The sequence below is a fragment of the Scomber scombrus genome, chromosome 12 (genome assembly GCF_963691925.1).
Source record: "Scomber scombrus chromosome 12, fScoSco1.1, whole genome shotgun sequence".
NCBI lineage: Eukaryota > Metazoa > Chordata > Actinopteri > Scombriformes > Scombridae > Scomber > Scomber scombrus.
Window position 1 is genome coordinate 15,107,179 of NC_084981.1, and position 24,026 is coordinate 15,131,204.

General features: G+C 40.4%; 1 protein-coding gene across 3 annotated transcripts in view; it reads left to right on the forward strand.

Annotated features, from left to right (window-relative positions):
* Positions 1-2,990: 2,990 nt before the first annotated feature.
* The window catches only part of tp53bp2a (tumor protein p53 binding protein, 2a), a 32,263-nt gene continuing 11,227 nt past the window's right edge, over positions 2,991-24,026 (forward strand). Inside the window, exons 1-11 of one of the 3 annotated variants that reach the window (XM_062430273.1) lie at positions 2,991-3,056; positions 3,370-3,526; positions 14,341-14,488; positions 15,595-15,708; positions 17,148-17,218; positions 19,650-19,751; positions 20,865-21,039; positions 21,197-21,378; positions 21,543-21,707; positions 21,963-22,001; positions 23,689-23,736. In XM_062430273.1, coding sequence (XP_062286257.1) covers positions 3,500-3,526; positions 14,341-14,488; positions 15,595-15,708; positions 17,148-17,218; positions 19,650-19,751; positions 20,865-21,039; positions 21,197-21,378; positions 21,543-21,707; positions 21,963-22,001; positions 23,689-23,736 — 1,071 coding nt within the window. In that variant the 5' untranslated portion in view covers positions 2,991-3,056; positions 3,370-3,499. Of the gene's footprint in view, positions 3,057-3,165; positions 3,263-3,369; positions 3,527-14,340; positions 14,489-15,594; positions 15,709-17,147; positions 17,219-19,649; positions 19,752-20,864; positions 21,040-21,196; positions 21,379-21,542; positions 21,708-21,962; positions 22,002-23,688; positions 23,737-24,026 lie in introns of those variants that run through there. The other 2 variants (XM_062430274.1, XM_062430275.1) reach the window with 2 other exon arrangements.

Sequence of the window (24,026 nt, forward strand, 5' to 3'; positions counted from 1 at the left end):
TAAAATAAGAGTCGTTGTGTTTTTGTTACATGAGAATAAGCTATTTATATCTACATAGAGAGTGGGTCCTCTTCCACAGAGCCTGCCATGTTTCTGCAGTAGCCCAGAACAGACAAACCAAACACACGTTCTGGAGAAGGCCTTTTGTGTTTTTTACAGCATCACTGCTAGATGCCACAGAGTCTTACACACTGGTCCTTTAATATGACCATTCATTTCATAATGTCTAATTCATTCATTTAATATTGAATGTTGTGGGGTCCATTATAAGTCATTGTAAAAACATCAACAATATTAGTATTCTATGTACTTGATCTTGTTTATCACCAAAAGACCCACTTTTTCCAATGTGTTATGTAAAACAAATGTCCCATTAATTACCCCTACAAACAGCTAAGCTTTATCAAAGATTGCATCCACACATAAGAGCAGAGTATTTTTTATATAATGTATGTCTGATATGGCATTTCCACAATTTTTTTAAATTGATTAGTAAAAAAAAACAACACATTTACTCCTTGTCCCTCGTTGAAAAATCCACAATCAATAAATAAGCAAATATTCTTTAATTTCAAAATGTACCTGCTGGTTACAAGATGCCTCCTTCTTCACTGAAATGTCACATTTCAACATCACATTAGTGCAAGCTGTAAACTGAAAGCTCTACACTAGTTGTGATCTCACCAATAATGCTCGTAGGTAAACGTCTCAAACTCTCAAACTTCCACTAAGATAAATGTGAAAACAGCCTTTAGTATCAAACTCTGCACAATGTCAAACTCTCCAGTGGATAAGAAAAACATATTTTTGACTAGAAGGGGAAATCTTTAATATCTTTAATTGAAATCATGACAAGTTGAAACATATCTTGAATATCTACTAATTAAGCCTGATTAACATAGGGGGATAATTGGGAAAAAATGACCTGGTGGGCCCCCACTGATCTTCCATTCCTCCCACCCTCTGTGCAATGAGCAACCTCTGCCCCAGGTTTGTTGAGTGGTAATTTGATTGCACATAAAACTGAAATCATGTCTAAAATTTTTATTTTGACACAGGGGGCTTCATGATTAGGAAATAAAAAGGTCCCACCACAGTAACACTTTTATCATGTCAGTGGACATTGTGTTTAAATAGTGCATAGGCCATTTCCACACAATACATTTTGATTTGTCATAGTAAGAAAAGTGCTGGCACAACTAATAAGCCTAATGATAGCTTTGCTCTATTTAAGTGTCTCAGTAAGTGTGACAGCAAGCCTTCGGGGACAATGCCAAAGCAGCTAAGTGAAATTCGATTATGTTTTTCAATGGTGATGTGTTGAAATGTCTTCCATTAAAAGGACTATGTTCAAACAAATTGTACATCACATTACAAACCAGCTGACACACAGTGAGCATCGAGCTTTCAGGGTCCCTGAAGCTCTTGTACAGAGTTATAGAGGTATTCAGAAACTAGGAATTATAGCATTATTTGGATGCTCATACAAAGCATGGAGCATCTAAAAGTAAAGGATGTCAATCTGTCAAACATTAGAGATATTTTAGTTTAAGTCACCGTTCTCTCAAAAATGTGTCTTTCTAATTATCACTTCATTTTGATGTCAAGTTTGCAGTTTGATCGAGCTCATCAATCAGTCAGCCAATCGTTCCCAATTCCAGCTCCTAAGATATGAATATTTACTGTAGTCTTCTTTGACAGTAAACTAATTAGCTTTAAGTTGTTAACTGTTGTTCGGGACAAAAGAAGACATTTGAGGAATTCATTTAAGGCTTTAGGAAACACAATGACGATGTTTTGGTTTGTTTTTTTGAAAAAGCTGGTTAAAGTCATTTTTATGAACAGTGACTTCAACCAGCTGCGAGTTTATAACAATTGTTATTAAGATAAACTTCTGAAGATATTTCAGGTGAGACGGTGTTACAGATTGAAATTAAAAATGAACAATATTTTTTGGTTTCCTTTTGATCTAACTCCTTATTGTTATTTATTTCTATGTGCATTGTTTTTGGAAAATTGTTAATAAGGACCAAAATAAATCACTACTACTGGTACTACTCATTTTGCAGTAGTCATACAATGCAGTAAAATTAAATTCTGCACATGTTAAATGTCCCCGGCTCTGGGTCTTCTGGGCTTAGCCCCCGATCTTGTCAACTCCTAAACCCACCCCTGGTTGCATCTTTACCAACAAATGACAAAACTGCTTGGCCCATCCACTCCAACAACAGTACAGGACTTTGTTGGCACTAAGTTGCCATCACTTGAACAACTCCATAACACTCGCTATGTGAGAAGGGCCAAGAACATCCTCAAAGACACCACTCATCCTGGACATAATGTGTTTAATCTCCTCCCATCAAGCAGATCAATCTATGCATGCACAGACTAAAGAAATAGCTTCTTCCCAACTGTCACAAACCTTCCGAACTCTGACAATAAGCTATGCCCGTAATGTGCAATACACTCTTTACCATATGTGCAATAATAATGCTGCTGGACTCTTGTGCAACAACAATCTGTGCTACTGAGCCTGGCATCATTGCCATATTGTGAATTTGTGTCTTTATTTTTTTTATTTATACCGTATCTATTTATTTATGTATTTGTATTGTTTTTTAAATGCACCTCTGGGATTGTCACATAAGTAATTTCGTTGTGCTATAAAATGAAAATCAAGTAATTGAATCTTGAAAACTTTAGTAGTTTGGTGCCAAAAATACGAACAGAGTGAGACATCTTACTTTTCTCCGATTCAACTCAGGTTGAGACCTAATGCAAGTTTGATTTGTCGCTGAAGATCTTGTTGACTACCTGAATAATGCTAAATTGGATTAAACTTTTGTAAAACAGCTGGATATGGCACAGTTTCATGATTCACACCGGGCATGTTTGGAGGATGGGGGTGTTTATTTTGTGCTCCAAGACGGGGCGGAGCTAGAATTCCACAGAGGAGCGAGTTTCCTCCGTCGACGTCACTCTGGGATAGGCTGCGAGCTACCGAGCAACCCTGTCAGCCAACGGGGGTTTGGGATTGATTACCTACGCGTCCTCCGGTAAGTAAAACACAGAAAACATCGAATAATTCTCTCATAATTGTACAGATTGTTTTATGTGTAACTTTCTGGTAAATATAGAGGTTTTTTTCCTGGTAGTGCCTCTCGTTCACAACGAGCCGCTACAAAGTTGTAAGCGATGCTTTCCAAACTACAACGGAAACTTTTGTCGTGAAGGCCTTGTTATTTGTTGCAACAGGTCCACGGTACGGGATAATAACTACTGTGTGTTTTAGTGTTGGTGATATGTTTGGTTGAGTTAATAAAAAAAATGTGCCAATGTGCTGTGTGTATGTGTTTTTTTTAAACGCAGGACGGGACCCCTAAGCAGGAGAAAGTCGCCTTGCCCATTGCGGGTTTAGGCTCTGGGATTAAAGTGCTCGACAGTCGCGCTGCTTTCGTCGAAACTGCCAGCGGGGATTCATGCTGTGTTGGTTAGCTAAATGCGGTACGAAGCTAAAATGATGCCGGTGAGTTTACGTTTTATTTTACTTACACTACTACAAGTTTCAACGTTGTCTCGTAGCTAAATATTGACATGTCGACACTCATATTTATATCTCGTCGCAGTGTCGCCGCTGTGCTTACCTGAGCATTTAAATTGACGTGGCAAGTTAAAGCTACTCTGTGCCATCATATTATTATTATTATTACTACATCAGCAAAGGCTCCTCATGGGAAGTTTATTAGTTGTGACAGCCGTGTGTGTGACCTCTACATGTGGTTATTAGTCATCTCATTTATTTACTTCATGGGATATTCCAGGAATATATGTCTGTCATCCTTTGAAGTGAGTCCAAATCGTCAAAATGCATTTATATATCTAGTCCATACCTGTAAATGTTGTCAATAGCATTACTGTATATGTATCAGAGCTGCAACGATTGATTGGTTACATGCCAACTATTTAAATGAATTGACTACTATCTTGATAATTGATTAATGGCTTAGAGTTATTTTTAAAGATAACTAAATGCCCAAATTCTCTGATTCCAGCTTCTCAAATGAAATGTGAATATTTTCTGCTTTCGCTAGTCTTGACTTTAAGCTCTATGTCTTTGGGTTGTGCACTGTTGTGGACAAAATTGAGATATTTAAGGATGTCACCTTGAGCTCTGACAGACATTTTTTTAAAACCATTTTCCAACATTCTTCTGGTCAGATTAATTGATAATGGGTAATCATGATCATTAGTCGCAGCGCTGATATGAATTCATACTCAGCAGTTTGCTCCATTAAGTAAAAAGCTCTGTTAGTATTTACACATACATTTAGCACACACACAACAACAGTGGGTAGCTGCCAAGTCTGGCTGGCACTATGCTAACCTCAGAGCTGGACCCCTGCCATGTCATCATCATCGTCATCATCATTAGAGGTCTATCAACTATTGCTTTTGCTGTAGTGTATGGTTGTATCTCTCAGCACTTAAATGTTTAGGGAGGGCAGTGGGACAGTGGTCTTTGTGCATGTGTGCTCATTGTAGATCAACAAGATTTGGGTTGCAATTTTTTCTATATTAGTTAAATACTCATTGGATTACCCTTCAAAATTTCCTAAAGGCCTGGGATCTCCTTCAAATGTGCTTTTAATGTAAAGTGATGGGGGGAAATCCAGTGTGTCATTTTGTGCAAAAATGCATTTAAAAGTTTATCTGAAGACTATATGAGGCTTCAGCAGGCTGAGTTAGTCATATCAAGTGGATATGTAACACATTTATAATCTTTTTAGCATCACATTTCTTCTTTGTGTTTCCATGTTGAGCTGTGGTGGCTAAAGAGTAACAAAAAGAGGGACTTTGACACTAAAAAGACTAAAGCTCAAAGATATCTACTTGATTTGACTCATTTTGATGCCTGAAGCTTCATATTAGCTTCAGATAATCTTTTGAATACATATTTATACAGAATGAGGACTGTGGATTTTGCCTGCTGTCACTTACACTCTAAGTGCATTATGAAGTGATCTTCAAATGGCCAGTATGAACAGGACGGATGATTATTGCAAGAAAAACATGTGTCAGTGTGCATTAATTATTGTTTTAAGACAGACTTGAAAAATTGTGAACCAGCTCTTTAAATATCCAAACAGCTCATTTTCTGTTGGTCGGCTAATCTACGGATCATTTTGGCGCTAGTGGTGCATTGCTACTTGTTGTCAGGTGGTGCAGATAATTTAAAAAATGCCCCTCGTTACCTGGATGTTAATCATTTGGCATGTGGCGTTTTTCTGAAGCATTTCAGGTTAACTTTACCTCACGTGTTTGTGGTTAACAAGTACGTGAAGTCAGCTTCTCTACAACACATTTTCACTTTGTTTTACAGTAATTTTTAATGACTTGTACAAAATCTATTGTAATGTTGCCCTTCTCAACTCAGACCTGTGCTTCCAGTGAAACGGCTCGACACTGAATTAATCATCTGAGCAGTAGAGATATGGTTGTATTTGGATGACTCCTGTCTGGTGCATGACCTCAGTCTGCTTCTCACACACAGTCATTTGTTATTATCAAGCTGGGCTCAGTGGGACATCGATATAAATTATCCTCCATACATGTTTTCATACGAGATCTATTTCTTTATATGCTTCATTAGACATCGGGAGTGTCCACCTTTTATTCCAAATGTATCACTGGAGAATTAATGTGTTAGTTTGTGTGTTTGAGTGAGATACAGCTTCTGGTGTTCGCCTGATAAACACAAAATGGCCTCTATATAGCCATGTTTGATGTGAGGTATTGTCTTAGAAATTACAACCACAGCCCGTGACCCTGCTTGTACAGGCCAGGGGCTCGGGGGTAGTGAGAATGGTGTCGTAATTGCAGGCTGGGATGGTAAATAGGGGGTCACTGTTTTCTGAACACAATGAGCTGCGGGGACTCTTTAGCAGCATGTTGTACAGAGCACATTGTGTGTGCCTGAGCTGTGGCAGCACCCTGATAAGGGATTCACGCCATTTATTGAACTATAGCACGGTATAACTCTTATACTTTGTGATTTAAAGGCTCTCCGTGTCTATTTAAACCAGTCCTTGTTCATATTGATGCCACATACAGGCTAAAATACTTTCCTGGTTTATCAGCACATATTTCAGTGTGAGTACTTTTAAATTGTTTACAATAAACCTGTTTGAGCAACATTTTTGTGTCTGATTAAAATCATTCGGGAATAGTTTGTTCATTATTTCGATTTTTTAATCTCACAGGCACAAATCCTCTTTCACTTCCTCATTTCTTTCCCATGACAAGAGTTGCTTGCGGTGTAGATTTTGAAGTAGATCAACTTTTGTGTTCCTGCCTTGGATGAGTTAGGCCTGTGTTTTCCATTCTTTGCGCACATTTGTGCCTTTTTTGCAGTTCAACCACAACAAATCCCACTGTTGCTTGACTTTGTGACGGTGTTATGACGGTGGGAAAATGAGGTAATGCTCTGGGAAGCCTGGCTTTACTGTGTGTGTCAACAGAAATCCGAGTGTGCTTTCTCTGTGGCCACCACAGGCTTTGTGTTTACTCTGTGGGAGAGTTTGTGCTGGTTACGTAAGCAGACGGTCACATCAGTGATAGGACAATCAAGGACATTCAAGGGCAATGTTTTGACTTTTATCTGAAGAAGAGGAGTTGTCAGGATGATTTTACTGGCAGAAAGGAGTGGTTTAAATACAGTGGCACCAACCCAGGAAGCTGTTTTATCTGTGCAGTATCTTCAGAGCACTGAGTACTGTACCACTCTGTACACACGGATGATTCACTCATCACCGGGCAGAGCAGGAAATATTTGAGGTAAAGGGAAGAGCCAATGCACGGTTGAAAGCTTAGCCGAGCCTGTTAACCACATGATGTTTGAAGATTTGAAGAATAATGTTCTTGAATGCATACATTGAGACTGTGCAGCTCACTAACGCCACAGTACAACATCACATTAGCCTGGTTTCTGAGAGGCGGCTCACCAGAGTCACCTGAGCAGGTATCCGCTTACCCACCTTGAAATACTGACTGACTGAGTGCGTTTCTCAGTTTTACATGTGTGAGGTGAAAAGCTGAATTACACTTTTAAGTGGTGCAGATCCAGAAAGACCCCCCTCCACCACCACCCTTTACAGACAGTGAGGACATTGTAACAGCATTGTCTGAGGAAACACTAGTCTAGCTATGGGGAACACAGGGGCACATGGTTCAGGAGTGTACCCAGGGTGGTCCGGGAATCAGCTTTCAAGGAATCTCGTGGTACTTTTTGACTACATACTCTTAGGAGCTAAATCGGGAATTAACAATCCCTGTTCTACCACTCCTCAAGAACCATGAAAATGAGGTAAAGTAAACAGATAACTGAAATAAATGTTATAAAATGGCCTCTTTTTTTTTAGATTAAATATTTTGCAACAAGATAACAACTGTTAAATTGTTCTTTATAATTTACTGTTGCATGACTATTATGTTTTAATGGATGTTCTTCTGCTATATAACATTACATTTTAAAAGTTCTGGCTACTGGAAACCAGTGCTTGCTGCTGCGTGAGTATAACCCCTGCCTCTGGGTCTTTTTGGGGGACTGGAACCGTTGCAGTGGAGTCACATTAAGACCTTGTTTCCTCTCGTTAAAGTGTGGGTGATGTTCCTAAATCCTAAAAACGGAAAAGGGCTTATCATATCATACCCCGCCTCTTCCAGTCACCTGCTCTCCTGCTTCTCAGATGTCTCTTTTGCATACAGCAGAATAAACACAACAATGACATCATTTGGTTCTTTTAGGAACCCAATTAGTGTCCTTCACCTCTTGAATCGCTAGCTCTCGGCTTTTAATTTGACTGATGAGATGAGCACTGATAAAAGATAATTACTAAAGTCTCATACAACACAATTCTACTTAATGCTTCAGTTTTCAGTCATTTATTTATATAACTCTTCTAGGTGATTCAAAGCTATGTCTTCTATGTCTATCTGTAATATTTGAAGGGAACTAAAAATAGGTGTAGGGCTGTCAAGCCTTGACAGTTTGCTGCGGTCTTGTTGTTTTTCTGAATGACTTCACCCTCACGTTAAGATGGCTTTGAAAAAAAAGAAAAAAGAAGAAGAATAAATCCTCTCCATTCAGTTCAATTTTGACTTCCACTTGCCTCGTCTCACAGATAAGCACAAAGTCAGAACTGTCTCACCATGTGGACCAGGACTGACAGAGTATTGCAAGAGTACAGATCATGAAGTGATGGGCTAAGTACTGCAGTGCAGACGGAGAGAGGAGCGTGTCCTGATCGAAGAGTCACAACTCGCTGCAGCTTCAGTGTGTCGAAGAAACTGCGTGGTGTTTTTTTTTTTCTTTCTAAATGCAGCTGAATGATTCTCCTGTGTTTCCTAATTCCCTCTGCGTTCTGCTGTTCGTTACCCCCTGACCTTTCCTCCCTTGCCCCCTCATTCCCCTAATGCAGTATAGAGAAAGAGAGAGAGAGAGGGAGTGTGTGAACGAGAGATGAAGAGGAATAATGCATAAAGCCATTAGGGAGTTTTCTGCTGCCTCGCCTTTTTGAAGGACTGCTACGTTGGAACAGTTTCAACTGTTGTAGCTGTGGCAGGGAGAAGCGAGACGCGCACAGATGAAGATGCTGCTGCAGTGTCTCACACACTGGCTGTAATCAGATTCAGAGGTGACTCCCTCAACAAGACCCTAGTTGACTCATTCCCTTACCGCAGCAATATCTGTAATTGAAAGTGTGTGTGTGAACAGAGGGCCCAGCAGCTCGGAGTTGAGACCCCTCGGGCACGGTCAAGGATACGACACCCCCCCCCATTATCTTCCCGGTTGTCCACTTTCCCAGTTGTCCCAATCCTACCGTAGACGTTTGATCAGATGTTGTGTAAACAAGTAATTGTTCTTTAAAATACTTCATCATTTTAAAGAACAATTACTTGGTAGCAAGTAAGTAAGTTCTTGTGACGTAAGTGTGTGTGACTACGTGCTGTGACTTAAACAGAAGCTTTCCTGCCAAGATAATTAGCATAATTCATTTTAATATTCATATTTTAATCTATGCTGACTGACTTATTTATTCACTCTTTCATTAGCAGGAGGTTGTAATCAGGTCTGCTCGGGACCACAATGACAATAATGTAATCTGCATTTGGTTTACGACTTTCCACAACAGGTTCAGCCTCTTTACTCCAGTTTAAATAGTGCAGGAAAGCTTAGTCTATGAGTAATAAATAATAAATAATTCTTTCTAGATAATATTTTGTGGATGCACCCTAAAAAAACAGTATTTCCTTTATTTTGTCCCATATTAAATTGACTTCATATGCGTCTTTTGACTCTAAGCCATTTTAATTTTAGGTGCATTCTTTTTTATATTCAGAACAATAAATAAAGCTTAAGATTAATCAGTACTAAAAATCTCTTGTCACTGATCAAGGTCGAACCATGCTGTCTAGGAAAAATTAACACATTTAAAAAAAGAGACAAAGTTGAAAAAAAATGGCACATCAGTCAGGATAATTGGTTCTTTAATAAACATTAAAAAGGAGATCATAATCTCTGATGTCGTTGGTGTTTTTAGTTGTGTTGATGTGACAGGACAGACTTTTATTTGCTCGTTATGTCCTGATGATGTGGAGTACTTTCATTACAGCACAATCCCTCGTGATTTGTCTATTCTTGGAAGCAGGAAACTGCAGTGGCAGACAGTTTTGATCACTCTTAACTCGATATGCGACCAATTACATTTGGACAGTGATCTTGAGAGTGGAATTGACCCTCACAAGGAGAGAGCGGGGTTGCGAGGAAGGACACATGGATTGATATGCTGTCAGGCTTCACATCAACATACGAGCACCTTTCTTTTTAATTTTACCTTTGCATTCAGATAAGATAAAAATGATCCGCCAACTGCTCTCTTTATGTGTGCCACTTTTTATTGCGCTGTACATGCACGTTATCTAAATGATCAGTGGGAGTGCCGCACACACACGGACACAGCATTCCTCCCTCTAATTGGTTGCGGCTACAGTGTTGATTTTTAAAGCTCAAGTCATCTCAGAGTCCTCTGTCTAAACAACTGGAGAGTCTTGAAAAGCCTGTTCCCTTAGGCCTGCAATCAGTGGTATCTACTTCAGAGCCCCTTAGGCTTTAATGGGAGAAAGGATCCAAATCACACAGTAAAAGGCTAAATCAGCATCTAATTTAGAGCTGTAGGGTTTATAGCATTTGTCTTTAGTATATTTTGAATAGCCCACACCTTCCTTCAGCCACTGCATCTTACTAAACTTCATACAGGACAGAATCAAGAGACAAGCCTGTTTCCGAACAATAACCCAGAACATTTGTTACAGTATATCTCTTTGTTTCTTCCTGTCTCAACCTCTCAACCCTTTTCAACACGGCAGGTCACGTAAATGCTGCCAGCTGCAGTCACTCTCCTCCTTTTAGATGTGTTATTATTACAGTGTCTTTTTGTCTGAGGGTTTGATGTTACAGCCTTTCATCTCCGAGAGACACACACTCCTATCTGTGTTACTTTGTGTGCAAAAGAGGATCTTAAGCAGCTTCTACTGACCCCCAATACTTTGTAGGTTTTTTGTTCTACCCAAGTCACTACAGTACCTAATTAAATAGATTTAAACAACTTTTAAACCTGCTGCTGTACAACTTAACAGTGAAATATACTCATGAGAGTGAACACCTGCATAGTTTGGCTTTCTCTACACCTTACAGCTTGTGGTCTTGCTGCAAGCCTTCGAATTTAAGCTTACTATTGTAACATGGAGGCTCCAAAAATATAGCTTTTCAACAGACTACTGGCTCCATGATGGAGCCAGTAGTCTGTTGAAAAGCTATATTTTTATATAGCGGATTAACTTAATCCCTGAGATATAGCCCCAATGACCTCGCCTTATAGCTGCTCTGCTTTGAGAATATCTACAGTGTGCAGTGACGCAGGCTGCAGTGTAAATGGACACATTTCTTCACACTTGCTATAATTGTTGGTGTACGATTTTGGGCTGTCACATTGGTCCCTGACCCAGGGAGACGACTCTGCATGAGCTTTGACTTGGCTGATACTGTGATGCATTTTGAACTCTATCACTATCAGCAACAGGAGCAGCCCGTCCCCTTTCTCCTTCCCCTGGGTGATATCTTTGCCCTGTCTCAGGTAGGAGAAAAGTGCAATTCAGCAGATGCTTCTGTCACCCGTTCTGATAGACAGAAGACATTTTTGTCACACACTCTCATATTAAATTCAGATTGGTACTGTTCAGCTCTCTTAGGCCACCTAATGCAGTCTTGTTAGGTATTCTGCTTTAAACAGGCATATCATGTTGGTATTGAGCTGTTTAATTTTACTCACTGTTGTATTTATGAATATTTAATGAGCTCTCAAGTTGTTTGGCTGAGAAGAAACAAGGAGTAAGGGCTCTCTCCTCTCCTGTCACTTTAAGTAGACAACTGCTGCCAATATTTTCCACCTTAATCAGGATAGCCGCGGCTCTGGTCTGCAGTCGGGCTGGGCAAATTAAAATGTTCAATATCTAGAATACCTTTTCTGAAGTTGATGTACTTTTGATAATGGAAATTCAAATTGGACCTTTAATTTTCTGACATCCTCCTCAAGCATCTGAGAAATATTTTTGGAAAAGTTGAACTTGTAATAGTTAAATTCAGACAATAATGGACCATATAGTGTATCGTGATAAAGACTGTTCTGCAATTTGAGTGCAGTGATAACGGTGAGTAAACAATATTAATATTATGTCGAACCCTTTTTTATCACATTAATTGTTCCCTAAACACCATGAATATGCAAAGATGTATGAAAATGGGCCGAATTAGCTTATTTGATTATGTATATAAAGCACGTGTGCAATATGCTATCCCATAAGTGGTGGATGAAGGTCAGCGGTAAATGCTAACTCATCTCGATGGAGGCTTGGACTGGCTAGCTGGCCCTGGATCATTAACTTTAGTGCTGAGAAGAATTGGCTTTCAGTGTAGGCATAGCCACTCCCCCCCTCTGCCAGCCCCCACCCCAAGACTCCATTCCCCCTCCCATCAGTGTTTCTGTCTCCTCACTCTCTTTCACTCCTACTAACCACCCACCCCCCACCCCCACCCCACCCCTCGCTCTGTTGTCTCTCTTTCACTCGCCAAATATTAACAGGGTTATTTGAATGTCCTACATTGCTGGGAAGTTGTGATGATGTCAGCTGCTCTGCGTTGGTCTCTGAATGGCTGTATGGGTGATCTGCTAAATGCAGATACATGAAAATGACTCCAGCTGAGGGTTTTTTTTAGTTACTCTGCTGTGACGGTGTCGTTCCACAACTACGTACGACAAACACTAAAACCTGCCTGATTAGCTGATTGGAAGATAAGTCTTGTTTCTGACTTTGTTCTCTTGGGTGGTCCTCCACCACAGAGCTATAAGGTCTTCTATGGGCAGCGATGAACGCAGGAGAAATGTCTGTTTACAGCTTCCTGCACTGTAGATTACTGGCAAGGGTGACTCACTGCTGCTGATTCGCTCTATTGATGGGGATCTCTCATTTATATCCCTGTGGAACAAACCAGTTGAGTCAGGCCCTCTGAGTCAGACCGTCACCCTTTACTTCCACCTTACCCTCCTGTATTGTTGCTAAGGAGATTTTCAGAGGAAACATATCACCTGGCCACTCACTTCCACTCACTTCATTTGAAGAATAAAAGGGGAATAAAGCCACTTATCTTAAGTAGTGTTGCAGATTTACTCAGTTCACCCGACAGTTCAAAAGCAACCCAAATTTTGTTTCTGCAGCTGCTCTGCATGTTGTCGCCCCCTTTCCGAGCCCTTTGTGTCTGTGACCCTGCTGACCTGATGTTCCCACCATGGTCCCTGTAGGCACGGCCGTTCACGGCAGCATACTGAGAATAGAAAAATCTGACAGTCTAACCTGGGGGTTTCAAACAATGAGAGAGGGGGAAAACAATAGTATCCTAACAATAAAACACTTTCCAGGTTATTCTTTGGCTGCTGCTGCTTATCTATTGCAGCAACGCCGAAGTCAGTGTGAAGACTTGACATTGTGCCAAAACCCGCGGCTGAAACAAACGGTTCAATAAGTCAAGTCGTTGCATGTTGTAATATTGGGTTTAATACGGCCTTATCAAAGCTCTCATTCCTAACGTGTGATCAGATTACAGCTGGGAGGATAGTACCGCACGACCCTGAAAGCCTCTTAAGCATATATCTGTTTATGACTACAGACAGACAATTTTTCACTTTCATTGCTACTGTCAGTGTTTGTATAGGTCTTATAGCATCACGCAGGCAGAAGATGACATTAAACTCCCAGATGTGTATTTTTAAATTGACTGTCACGGCTGTAGTTTGACATTTTATTACACTGGACTCCTGATCTGTTATAGCAATAAAAAATAAATTATATCTAAGTATTGATTTGAAACTTTCTTAAAAAGTTTGTCAGCAATACACTACCTGTCATAGTTTCAGTATTGAACGTACCTGGCAACCTTAAAGATGTTTGTTGTCAGACAGCTCAGTTTCCTGCTCAGTTTTTCAGTGTGTTTATTTTTTGTCGCAGCAACTGAAGACTTTCACATTGTGTCAGTGACGGCTTCATTGAGATCGTCTGTTTCAATTTTAGAAAGTCGTAAACCAGGCTCAGCCGTTGTATGTCAGTGTCACACACTGACATACAAATCCAGCTTCTCCAGAGTCCTCAGTGCTCTGCTTCTTGCTGTGTGTGTGTGTGTGTGTGTGTGTGTGTGTGTGTGTGTGTGTGTGTGTGTGTGTGTGTGTGTGTGTGTGTGTGTGTGTGTGTGTGTGTGTGTGTGTGTGTGTGTGTGTGTGTGTGTGTGTGTGTGTGTGTGGTGACAGCACTAGTTGGTGAAATGGAATTGTGGAATGAAATGGTGTCAGCCTCTGATTTCTGTGTTGACATAGAGGAATGAGGGTTGGGACACTGATACTCCTTTCTGCAAAGCGCGCATATCAACACACAGTAGAGTGCAGATCTCTACCAGGTGTGTCTAGGGGCATGTTGAGTCTCAGTTCTCTTTAACATGCATAGAATAGTATAATGGTATTATAACCGAGTGTCCTCCTGGGTTAGCCTGACTTTATAAACTTAATAAGGCAACAATAAATGAGTACGATGTCCTAACTTCTCAATTTAAACAGTTATCTATTTACAACATTTTATTGTAGCACACCACGCCAAATAAAACCCCTCCCTACCTCCCTTATGTTGTTATCTAACTTCTCGGTTTAATTCGCCCTGTCGTCCGCCTTTCTCTTCCAACAGATGTTCCTGACAGTATACCTCAGTAACAATGACCAGCATTTTACTGAGGTCCCTGTTACCCCGGAGACGCTGTGCCGGGATGTGGTGGAGTTGTGCAAGGAGCCCGGGGAGATGGACTGCCACCTGTCTGAGATGTGGCGTGGATCTGGTGAGTGACTTGACTGTGCCAGTTTACTCAGTGTTATCTTCATCCATCTGCTCAACATTAAAAACATGAGATTTTCTGTCACATGCTGTTTTGTTCGTGAAGCATGTCTGTATCCCAGGGGACAGAGTTCCTTGTACAGACACTTGTTTGTCTTCTTCCTTTAATTAGAGGGAAATTGCTTCTCTGAAGTAGACCATATATGGAGATTAGCAATGTGGTCAACTGCTTGGTAATTTCGTTTTGAAGGGCTTATCTGCTTTTGGTCTGAAATGCAAATGAACTAGAGCCCATAATCCCCATAACAAACACAAGCACCCAGACATCTCCTGCATCTCTCAGGTGGGGAGGCAGAGGGGGTTTGAGATTTCATGCCTTCCCCATTTTCCCCATCACTCAGAGTCAGGAAGTATTCAGAATCAGAACTCAAGGAGCCGGGGTGCGTAGCAGTTTCCATGGTGACGCTGCTATAAGAGTGAAAAAAGTGCCAATTATTGTGTTTAAGTACTTCCTCAAATAGCCTGAAAAAAGACTGCTAACTGCTGAAAAGATTGTCTCTGCAGGCCACCACTGTCTCTCCTTGAAAACACATCAGTGACATTGTGCATCAAGTTTAGATTCAAGCTAATGATAATCTGTATATTACAGTACTTGCTGATTTATTTTGCAGTCCTGCCTTTATAATAGATTGGCTTCATTGACCTCTGCTCGACTGTAACGTGTCGATCCATTTATATAATGAAATGGTCTCAAGCATGTTGGAGAAAATGTCTCAGGAATGGATGATGAGCTTTTTGGCTCAGTACCAGCCAGAATACTTGACACATCACCGTTGTTTTCACTTAGGTCATTTTTCAGAAAGATCAGCCAGCAGCAGATGATGCTGAGTAAATGAACCTCCTGTTCAGTATGTAGGCCAGCAGTACCAGGCAGGTTGGACAGGATTCACAAAGTAAACTTCACGTGCACAGTTGACCTACATTGGTTTTGTCACATGTTATTATCTTTCCAACTTATTATAATTAAACATCCTTAATTAATATTTATTTATGGGTGTGTTTAAACGTCAGACCTGAGTCCTAAAGTGTTATTATGTATTACATCTGCAGAGCGAGCAGTAGGTGACGGGGAGAGGATGCTGGATGTGCTTCAACGATGGGGACAACACAGGGCAGAGGTGCGCTTCTTTCTGCGTCACAACCGAGCCCCTAGCAGGGAGTCAGGTAAGTGTCTGTCTCCATACACATGCACACACAACCACACATGCAACAGATAATAAAACAGAAGTGCAGGTTACCTCTTTCACATAAGAGTCGTGTTTTGGTCAAGAGCTGTCCTCAGACAAAAGACATTTGACACAGACTTGGTAAACTCCTGAGATGCCTGCAGCCTCTAAATATACAAATGTCCTCTCTGGAGGTTATTTAGGAATGGAAATTTTCTTTAACAGCTTGTTTCGAAGCTGAGAATGAACCAGACCACCTCTACTCTCTCTCTCCCTCTCTCTACACTACAGAGTTTAGAAAATGTTCTCTAAGACCTGCTTTATCCAGGAAAGGGTTTCATATTAGCGGGCCTCAAATCCTTGAACAAGCCTTATTTAGGCATACTGTTAGAGGCCAGGCTGAATGCAGGGTGTCCCAGTCACATCGTCATAAGCCTGTTACTTTTCAGTTTTCTTAGGAACACAGAAAACCCTAGTATTTTGGTCGTGTGCTATCCTCTCAGCCCCCAGTTGCGTAACTAAGCCTTTTTACCCCTCGCAGCTTGAGTCTGGCCCAGGGATTAGATGGCTGTTTTCCCTTCCTGTTATCTTATCCTACTCTTGTTTTCCCACACTGTTAGCTCAGCCCTGCTCAGTCTCTGTAACACAGTTCTGTATTACCTTCTACAGTTTTCATTTATGTAAACTTTAAGTATTTAAAAGTTAGTTAAAATAAACCTGAATATACCAGATATTTAAAATATATTCAGGTCAGAGGATGACATTTATTCTCCATTGTATGTAGCTAAATGAGTAATTTTTACACTATGTATTTCTCTCATTGAGGTTTAGCATGGTCTTATGTTAAAGTAACACTTAAATAGTCTGGGTATTTAGCATACGTACTGTATGTCAAGGGTCATCTAAAACCATTATGCAAGCTAAAGGGCTTTGGTCATGGGTCAGGGCTTTAAAGATGGAATCTGGATTGCCAGATCCCCCAGCAGTCAAATACCACTAGCATGTTGGACATAAGTGCATCCATCTAGGCAGACAAGCACATACACATACAGTAGTGAGACCCACCCACAGACGGTTATGTATTAGGTTAAATCCTGAGATTATTGCAAGTCACAAAGAGCATTGATCGGTGTTGTTTCCAAGAGGAGTTAGGACCATTCAGCACTAGGCAGTCTCAGACTAGCTTTCTACTGATCTACACCCACCCCTGCAGCAACTGCATACACCTCAGTGTTGTATGCTTGTTCTGTCAGAGACAGTGACAAACAAAAAAGGCGAGAGGAAGTTCCAATCATTTTTCACAGCTATCTGTAAAGGCCAGTCGTTTACTCAGTTTGCTGTTTCTTGGTTCCGACTAAACTGAGGCAGTGGCCTTTGATGCAGCTCTGTAGGAAATTGTGATGTCTGATGGGGGTTTCCATCGTGTTGCTTTCTCAGGAGGCTCAAGAGGCTCAGAGCCGAAGAGAAATGGAGTGAAGGGTCCCCCAGACAGAAGGATGGAGAATGGGGTGAGTAGTTACTGTCTTCTTTTGAGACATTTTAAAAATTCCAGCAGATATTTTTATTAAATATTTTAGTTGACACAGTTCAGCACAGATGACGCTAGCATGATCTATATCTGACACTTTTTTTTTAACTTAAAAACAAAAGATTTGCAACTGTTGTTTTTTTGGGTTTTTTTTTAACTGTACCTCATTGAAATACAATTAGAGTAAGAGATATACAGTAACTTCCATGGCTCATGTCAAGTAAAGATATTTTGATGCATTTTCATCAAGACATTTCCATTTGTACTTTATTACCATCATGTGGGTCATAGATTTTAGTACGTACATTCTTTGACCTAATTAAGCTAATTCATTCTAGGGCTGCAACAACAAATCGATAAAAATCGATTATTAAAAGTGTTGGCAACGAATTTCATTATCGATTCGTTGTATCGCGTGATTACTGCATTACTCGCCAAGTCGCGGAGCAGTTCAGACGTAGCTAAGCAGAGCCGGTATCGGCAGAAGCGGAGAAAATGGTCCACCCGAAATCTTCTAAAGTGCAGGAGCAGTTCACACTACATAAAACTAGAAAGTGTGTGCTGCATCCTGCTGAGGTCGGCACTAAGCGCGCGTGCGCACCAGGCTGGGAGTTCCAGTCCTCTGAAATGATGCCAACGTGGAAGTAACTTAAAACTGCATTCTATCAAATGGCCACCAGGGGGCGACCGTTTTGGTGTCAAAACGACTTCCGTCTCTATACAAGTCAATGGAGAATTCACCAACTTCTCACTTGATTTGTAACCTCAGTAAATGTTTTCAAAATGTGCTTATGGTGTCAATCGCTAGTTTAAAGCCTTCTTCAATGTAGTATGATGTTCATTTGTGAAAGTTTGGCCTCCCTGATTTTATATTTGACGATAAAGCAGGGTATGCATTAGGGCGTGGCTACGTCGTGATTGACAGGTTGATTAGTTCACTGGTTCAGGAGGGCGCCTCTTGCTCCTCCTGATGCCCATATAAGTAGAATCCGTGTTTTTTTTTTACCCAGCATGCACCGGAAATTTTCAAGATGGCGCTGCCCTTATCCGAAACTATTCGCTTCCAAGCAGCAGTCCACAAACCAATGGGTGACGTCACGGATGTTACGTCCATTTTATATACAGTCTATGGTGCGCACGTATGCACGTGCACAAAAAACGATTGGTTTTCTATCGCTTTTGCGTGTCATATCAATGATATAATGTCACCGTGTGGATCATTAACCTTGTTGCAGTGTGCTCCCTGGTTATAGTTAGTGAACTATCAGCTTCTACCTGCTGAGATCTCAGTCAGCAGCAGGAGATGAGGAGAGCAGCAGGGGAATCTAGCGCACATAGTTTGTATGGTAGCCTAATGATGGAAAAAGTAATACTGGGAACTACAAAAATAAACCACAATTTATACTGTAAATATATAGTTTCACAGACAAATTGTATTTTTTCTGGGTTGTGTGTGAAATGATTAAGAATAATATAAAACCAGTCTGTACACCACCGAGATGAACTGGTATAGACTTTATTCTTGGTTGACACTGCTGGAGGGTAATTTTGACTTATAAGTGTGCTCTATTTGTGTGACATAGGTTTTTTATTACCAATTTGTTATAGTTTGCGATAAATAATATAACTAAACTGCCACTGAATGTTGAAACAGATCCTGTTAACAGTACAATTTTCATTTTTCTTTATTATTTATCTTTTATTTATTGTTCCAACAGCTCAGGTCGATTGAACAACAGAAAATATCTCTTTTTGTATAGCATACATGTGTATGTTATTTTGTTAAAGCTATCAGACATTAACATTTAGTTGTTGTGTTTAAATTATTTATAATTTAATATTACTTTAACAACTCAGGGACGTCCAGGCAGCAACATGTTGTTTGAGCACTTCTTTGCATTGTCAATTTGAAATAATGTTTTGTTTTTGAATGAAGGGGTGGAAATTTAAAAAAAATTTTTTTTATCCGATTCATCAATTAATAGAAAAAATAATTTACCGATTAATCGATTATCAAAATAATCGTTAGTTGCAGCCCTAATTAATTCCATTCAGAAACACCCTTTAGTGTATGAATGCACATTAGAAACTAATCAGGGCATTACAACATTGACATGAATGTTGAGATAATTATAAAGTTGAAAATGTCAGATTCAGAAAAAAATGGTTTTGATGGTTTGAAAAGATATTTTGATGCTCTGAGTAGTAGTTTTGTCTGTCAGTTTTTTCTGACTTTAAGGCCCATTTGTAGTCTTGTATTAAACCTTATGTGGAGGGGTGGTTGGATGGGTGGTGGATGGAAAGGGGTGTTTTTTAATGTATAATATACAAGCTGTTGATTTACTCTTAAAAACAAGAAAAGAAGAATACATGTACTTACTCCTTTTCTCCATTTATTTATCTCTGCCCAGGTGACAACACCCAGGATGGACATGACGCTGGCCGAGCTACAAGAGATGGCCGCACGACAACAGCAGCAGATAGAAGCTCAGCAACAACTCCTTGCCTCAAAGGTGCATAGAGAGACGGTGTGAGATGAAAGGCAGGCAGAAGGTTAGGTGGATACAAGGGGTGAAGATGTTAAGTGGTGGAGATGAAAGTAAAATCCAGAGGAGAAGAGGCAAAATAATGGGAAGAGATTAAAGACAGGGTTATTTCAAGAAAGTAGAAAATTGGTACACAAAACAAATGTAGTGTATGTAAAACATGTTTTGTGCACTTAAGACGTGGAGCTTCTGATAGACAGGTGAGACGGACTAGAGATGGCTGCAGGTATAGTGTTTATAATTTGAGAAGCCTGAGACAGCTGCATGTTTTCGCTGCACAGCACTCATTTGGTATTTGAAGATCTCTTGTCTGTTGCTTAGGGCTTGTTTCTCATTTTGCTCAGGATTTATTGATGACAGGGGAAAGACATCTGACAGACAACAGACGTGGCTGACCATTTTTACTCCACGCATTTTTGGGTTCTTGCTGAGGCACCTTTAACAAGTTTTGCGTTGTGCTGATCCAGACATGTAATACTATATTAAGACAACTTTATAAAAAAAACTTTGTTTCCAGAAAATAATTTTACTCAGTCATCTCTTTCACTGTTTCTCTCCATAATATGCCTGCAGGCTTTAACCTGTGTGTCCTTCAACCACTTCTAGCTTTCTGATTCTAACACTGTTAGTGTGCATGCCTGAGGATACTGTAGCAAGCCAAGGAATGTAACTTCAAGCAGTCACGTACACTTGCACACAAGTCAAATAAACAAGCAATCATTACCGTCAGCACACATCACCTCGAACAGTGTCATGTTCATCTCAGAACCTGTTTGAGAGAGCTCTGACAGGTTTATAACACATTTTTCAAAACTGATGATGGGTTTTAAAGGTTTGACACTGTTGAGTTTCACAGAATATTTTCTTAACCCTTAACCTAAAGAAAGAGCCTGTTGGAGATTTACATGAAGAAACATGAGAATAGTAAGCCCCTTAACATCTTAACACAGTGTGTAGCTCAGTGCTTTCACACAACTTGGACAGTAGCTGCTAAGAAAAGCATACTCAGACAGGGGATTTGTTTGTTTGAGTATTTTTGTAACTTCTGCTCCTTACTCCCTTTCTCTTTTGTCACTCTAGGAGCAGCGACTGCGCTACCTAAAGCAGCAGGAGCAGCGTCAGCAGCAGCAGGCCTCTGAGCAGGAAAAGCTACAGCGCCTCCGGGAGAACATCGAGAACCAAGAAAGTCGGCTCAAGAAGGTCCGGGCCCTCAAGGGCCAAGTGGAGCAGAAACGCCTCAGCAATGGCAAACTGGGTAAGCTCATAGATTCAAGGTCAAATTATATGTGTTGTGTTTTCTTTTTGTTTCTGATAAATGGATGATTGTACAAGATTATGGCTATTATGGAAACTACACAAAGTCTTTCTTTGACTGTCTGTCTTCATGATATTGTGTCCCTCTCCCTCTACAGTCGAGGAGATTGAGCAGATGAACAACCTGTTCCAGCAGAAGCAGAGAGAATTGGTGATGGCTGCATCCAAGGTGGAGGAGCTCAGCCTGCAGCTGGAGTTGCTCAAAAATGGCAAGATGGACAACTTCCACGATAACCAGACCTCTGTGGCTGAACTAGACCGCCTCTACAAGGAGCTTCAGGTGTGTGCATGTGTTTCAGATAATCAAGTGTAAGGATTACACAGGCACACTATAATCCCAGTAATATGAAACACAGCACCAAATCAAAATTTAGCTCCATATTGATATTTGTTTTAAATGGGCACAAATGTTAAACTTGTCTTTATGTCCTTCTTGGTGGACAGCTGAGGAACAAGCTCAACCAGGATCAAAACTCTAAACTGCAGCACCAGAGAGAGAGCCTGAACAAGCGCAACCTGGAGGTAGCTGCTATGGACAAACGGATTAATGAGCTCCGAGATCGGCTGTGGAAGAAGAAGGCTGCACTGCAGCAGAAAGAAAACTTGCCTGTAAGTATTATCACACACAGTCAACACAACAACAGAAAAGCATGCACACAACAGGATATGGAGCACCCTCACATATCATCTTTTATATTTTGTGAAAGGTGTTGACCTACTTTTAATCATTAATGTGACTTTTTCACAATTAGTCAGGACACCAATATTCATATCTTGTAATAACTGCTAGAATTGGTTTTGATCAAAGCTCCCCCTAGTGGCTTCATAATAAAGGCTGTTTGTATCTCTCTTTACCCCCTGAAGCCTCAGAAGCCGTGGCATTCAGAGCTCACCCATGCCAACGTAAGGCTCTAACTTTCTATCCTCTGTGTGGGGAAAACCTAGCAACTCCCTCGTCTTTCTCCATTCTTTGATCTCTTTCTGTCTGAAAAAGCTGGTGGGGATTGATCATTGTTTTGATCATGTCACAGAGTTGCATCTCACTTCACTCAGCTGTGTTATTCGGCAGAAACAACTCTTGAAGATGAGTAGAGGAGTAATGAGTGCAGGCTGACATTGCAGACAGGCAGGAATGTCAGGGAAGATGGTATCTTTTCTGGCTGCACTTTTGACAGAAACAGGAAGAAGCAAATAACCAGTTTTCTTCAAGGCAACCAACCATCTTATTTAAAAAAAAAAAAAAAAAAAAAACATTGGCTTTTTAAAGCACAATTTATAATTAATTACATGACAGGATTAAACGCATACTAGAAAGCAGCAAGCTGAATAATCAAGTCTTTGTACCCTCCGTAATGGATGTAATGGTTTTGGCTATGAGCTCACTTCCTGATGTCTCCCTGCTGCTCTGCTCCTCTCCCCCCTTTCCACGAGTTGTTTTGAACGCAGGTTGCTATGGGATTGTATATAGAAATGAGACAACAAACCTGTCTATGAAATAGACTCTGTGGAAGAGAAATTAACATGTTCACTGCTTGAGTTTAAGTGTGGATTTAAATTACACATCTGTAGCGAGAGCAGGCATGTACTATAAGGGCGACCAAAAAGGAATCATAATCATTCTGAGAGGATGGTGCAGTAATTTCTTTAATTATGTTTTCAGGATCAAATCAAATGACACACAGTAAGACCCAAAAGTTTGAGAGTGAATAGGAAAGCAGACTTTTGGACCCTACTGTTAATAGGGTGTTTCATTGGCCTTCAACACTAACTTTCTTTCTTGTAACCAATTAACTGCAAAAATTGTTTTTCATCTTTTATGTTGATTCATAAATGTGTAAAGCAAAGCACCAAGCTGTTTACATTCAGTGCCATCAGAAATGTTTCTTTCTTTGTTGTTGTTCTTTTAGTATTCCGCATGCAATGTTTACTTAGCAGATGCAGTGTACAAGATCTAAAATGGCCTGTAAGTTAGAACATAAATAATAAATAATGGTGATTTAATGTATCCTTCTGAATTTCTGCTAGAAGCCTTTTTAGATGTATAACCTCCAACTTTAAAAAACCCAATTTTTGATGCCCTCTTGACATCTTAAGTAAAGCAGAAACAAAACACGTGTGTGTGTGTGTGTGTGTGTGTGTGTGTGTGTGTGTGTGTGTGTGTGTGTGTGTGTGTGTGTGTGTGTGTGTGTGTGTGTGTGTGTGTGTGTGTGTGTGTGTGTGTGTGTGTGTGTGTGTGTGTGTGTGTGTGTGTGTGTGTGTGGCCTGAATAGGCCCTAGTGAGGAGGTGATTTACCCACAGTCTGCCTGGAATCATAATGAGAAGGCCTTTTTTACAACAGCACAAAGACACACTCCATCCAAGCTGCTCTCTTCTCTAACCAAACAGCAAGCGTCTGTCTGACATCAGCCAACAAGCACGTATAACCGTACTGACTGAGAGAGGTAGTCAGGGAGCTGTCATCTCGCAGTGTATAAGTAACATACAATGTAGTTCAGGCGAAATTAAGAAGTTGGTGATATTGGATTGGAAAAAGGGGATTATTTGGTATTTTGAACTTCTGTTGCATGTTTGTGCTTTTGTTTTCTCAAGAATGGCTATCCTGTTAAAGAGAGGGCTTCAAAAGACACTCATCCTCAGGTAATTAAACTAGCACTGGAGCTGAAAATCTGTCTTATTTTCTCTCTGTTCTTCAGTATGCCTTGGCACTTCAGGTTTCATTAGTTCTTTCGACCCTTGACAGGCATAGTGAGCTGTGTTCATCTTGCTTTAAAGGATCACAGTGTGTTGTCATCCATCAGAAGTGTAAGATTGTAAGAGTTTTATCTCAGGGTTGAGCTATATTTTTGAAAAATGGTTTAGGAAAACTTAACCAAAATCTGCAGTCAAAGTTTGGCTTTCTGTCTTGAAACTCCTAAGATCTCCTGTCC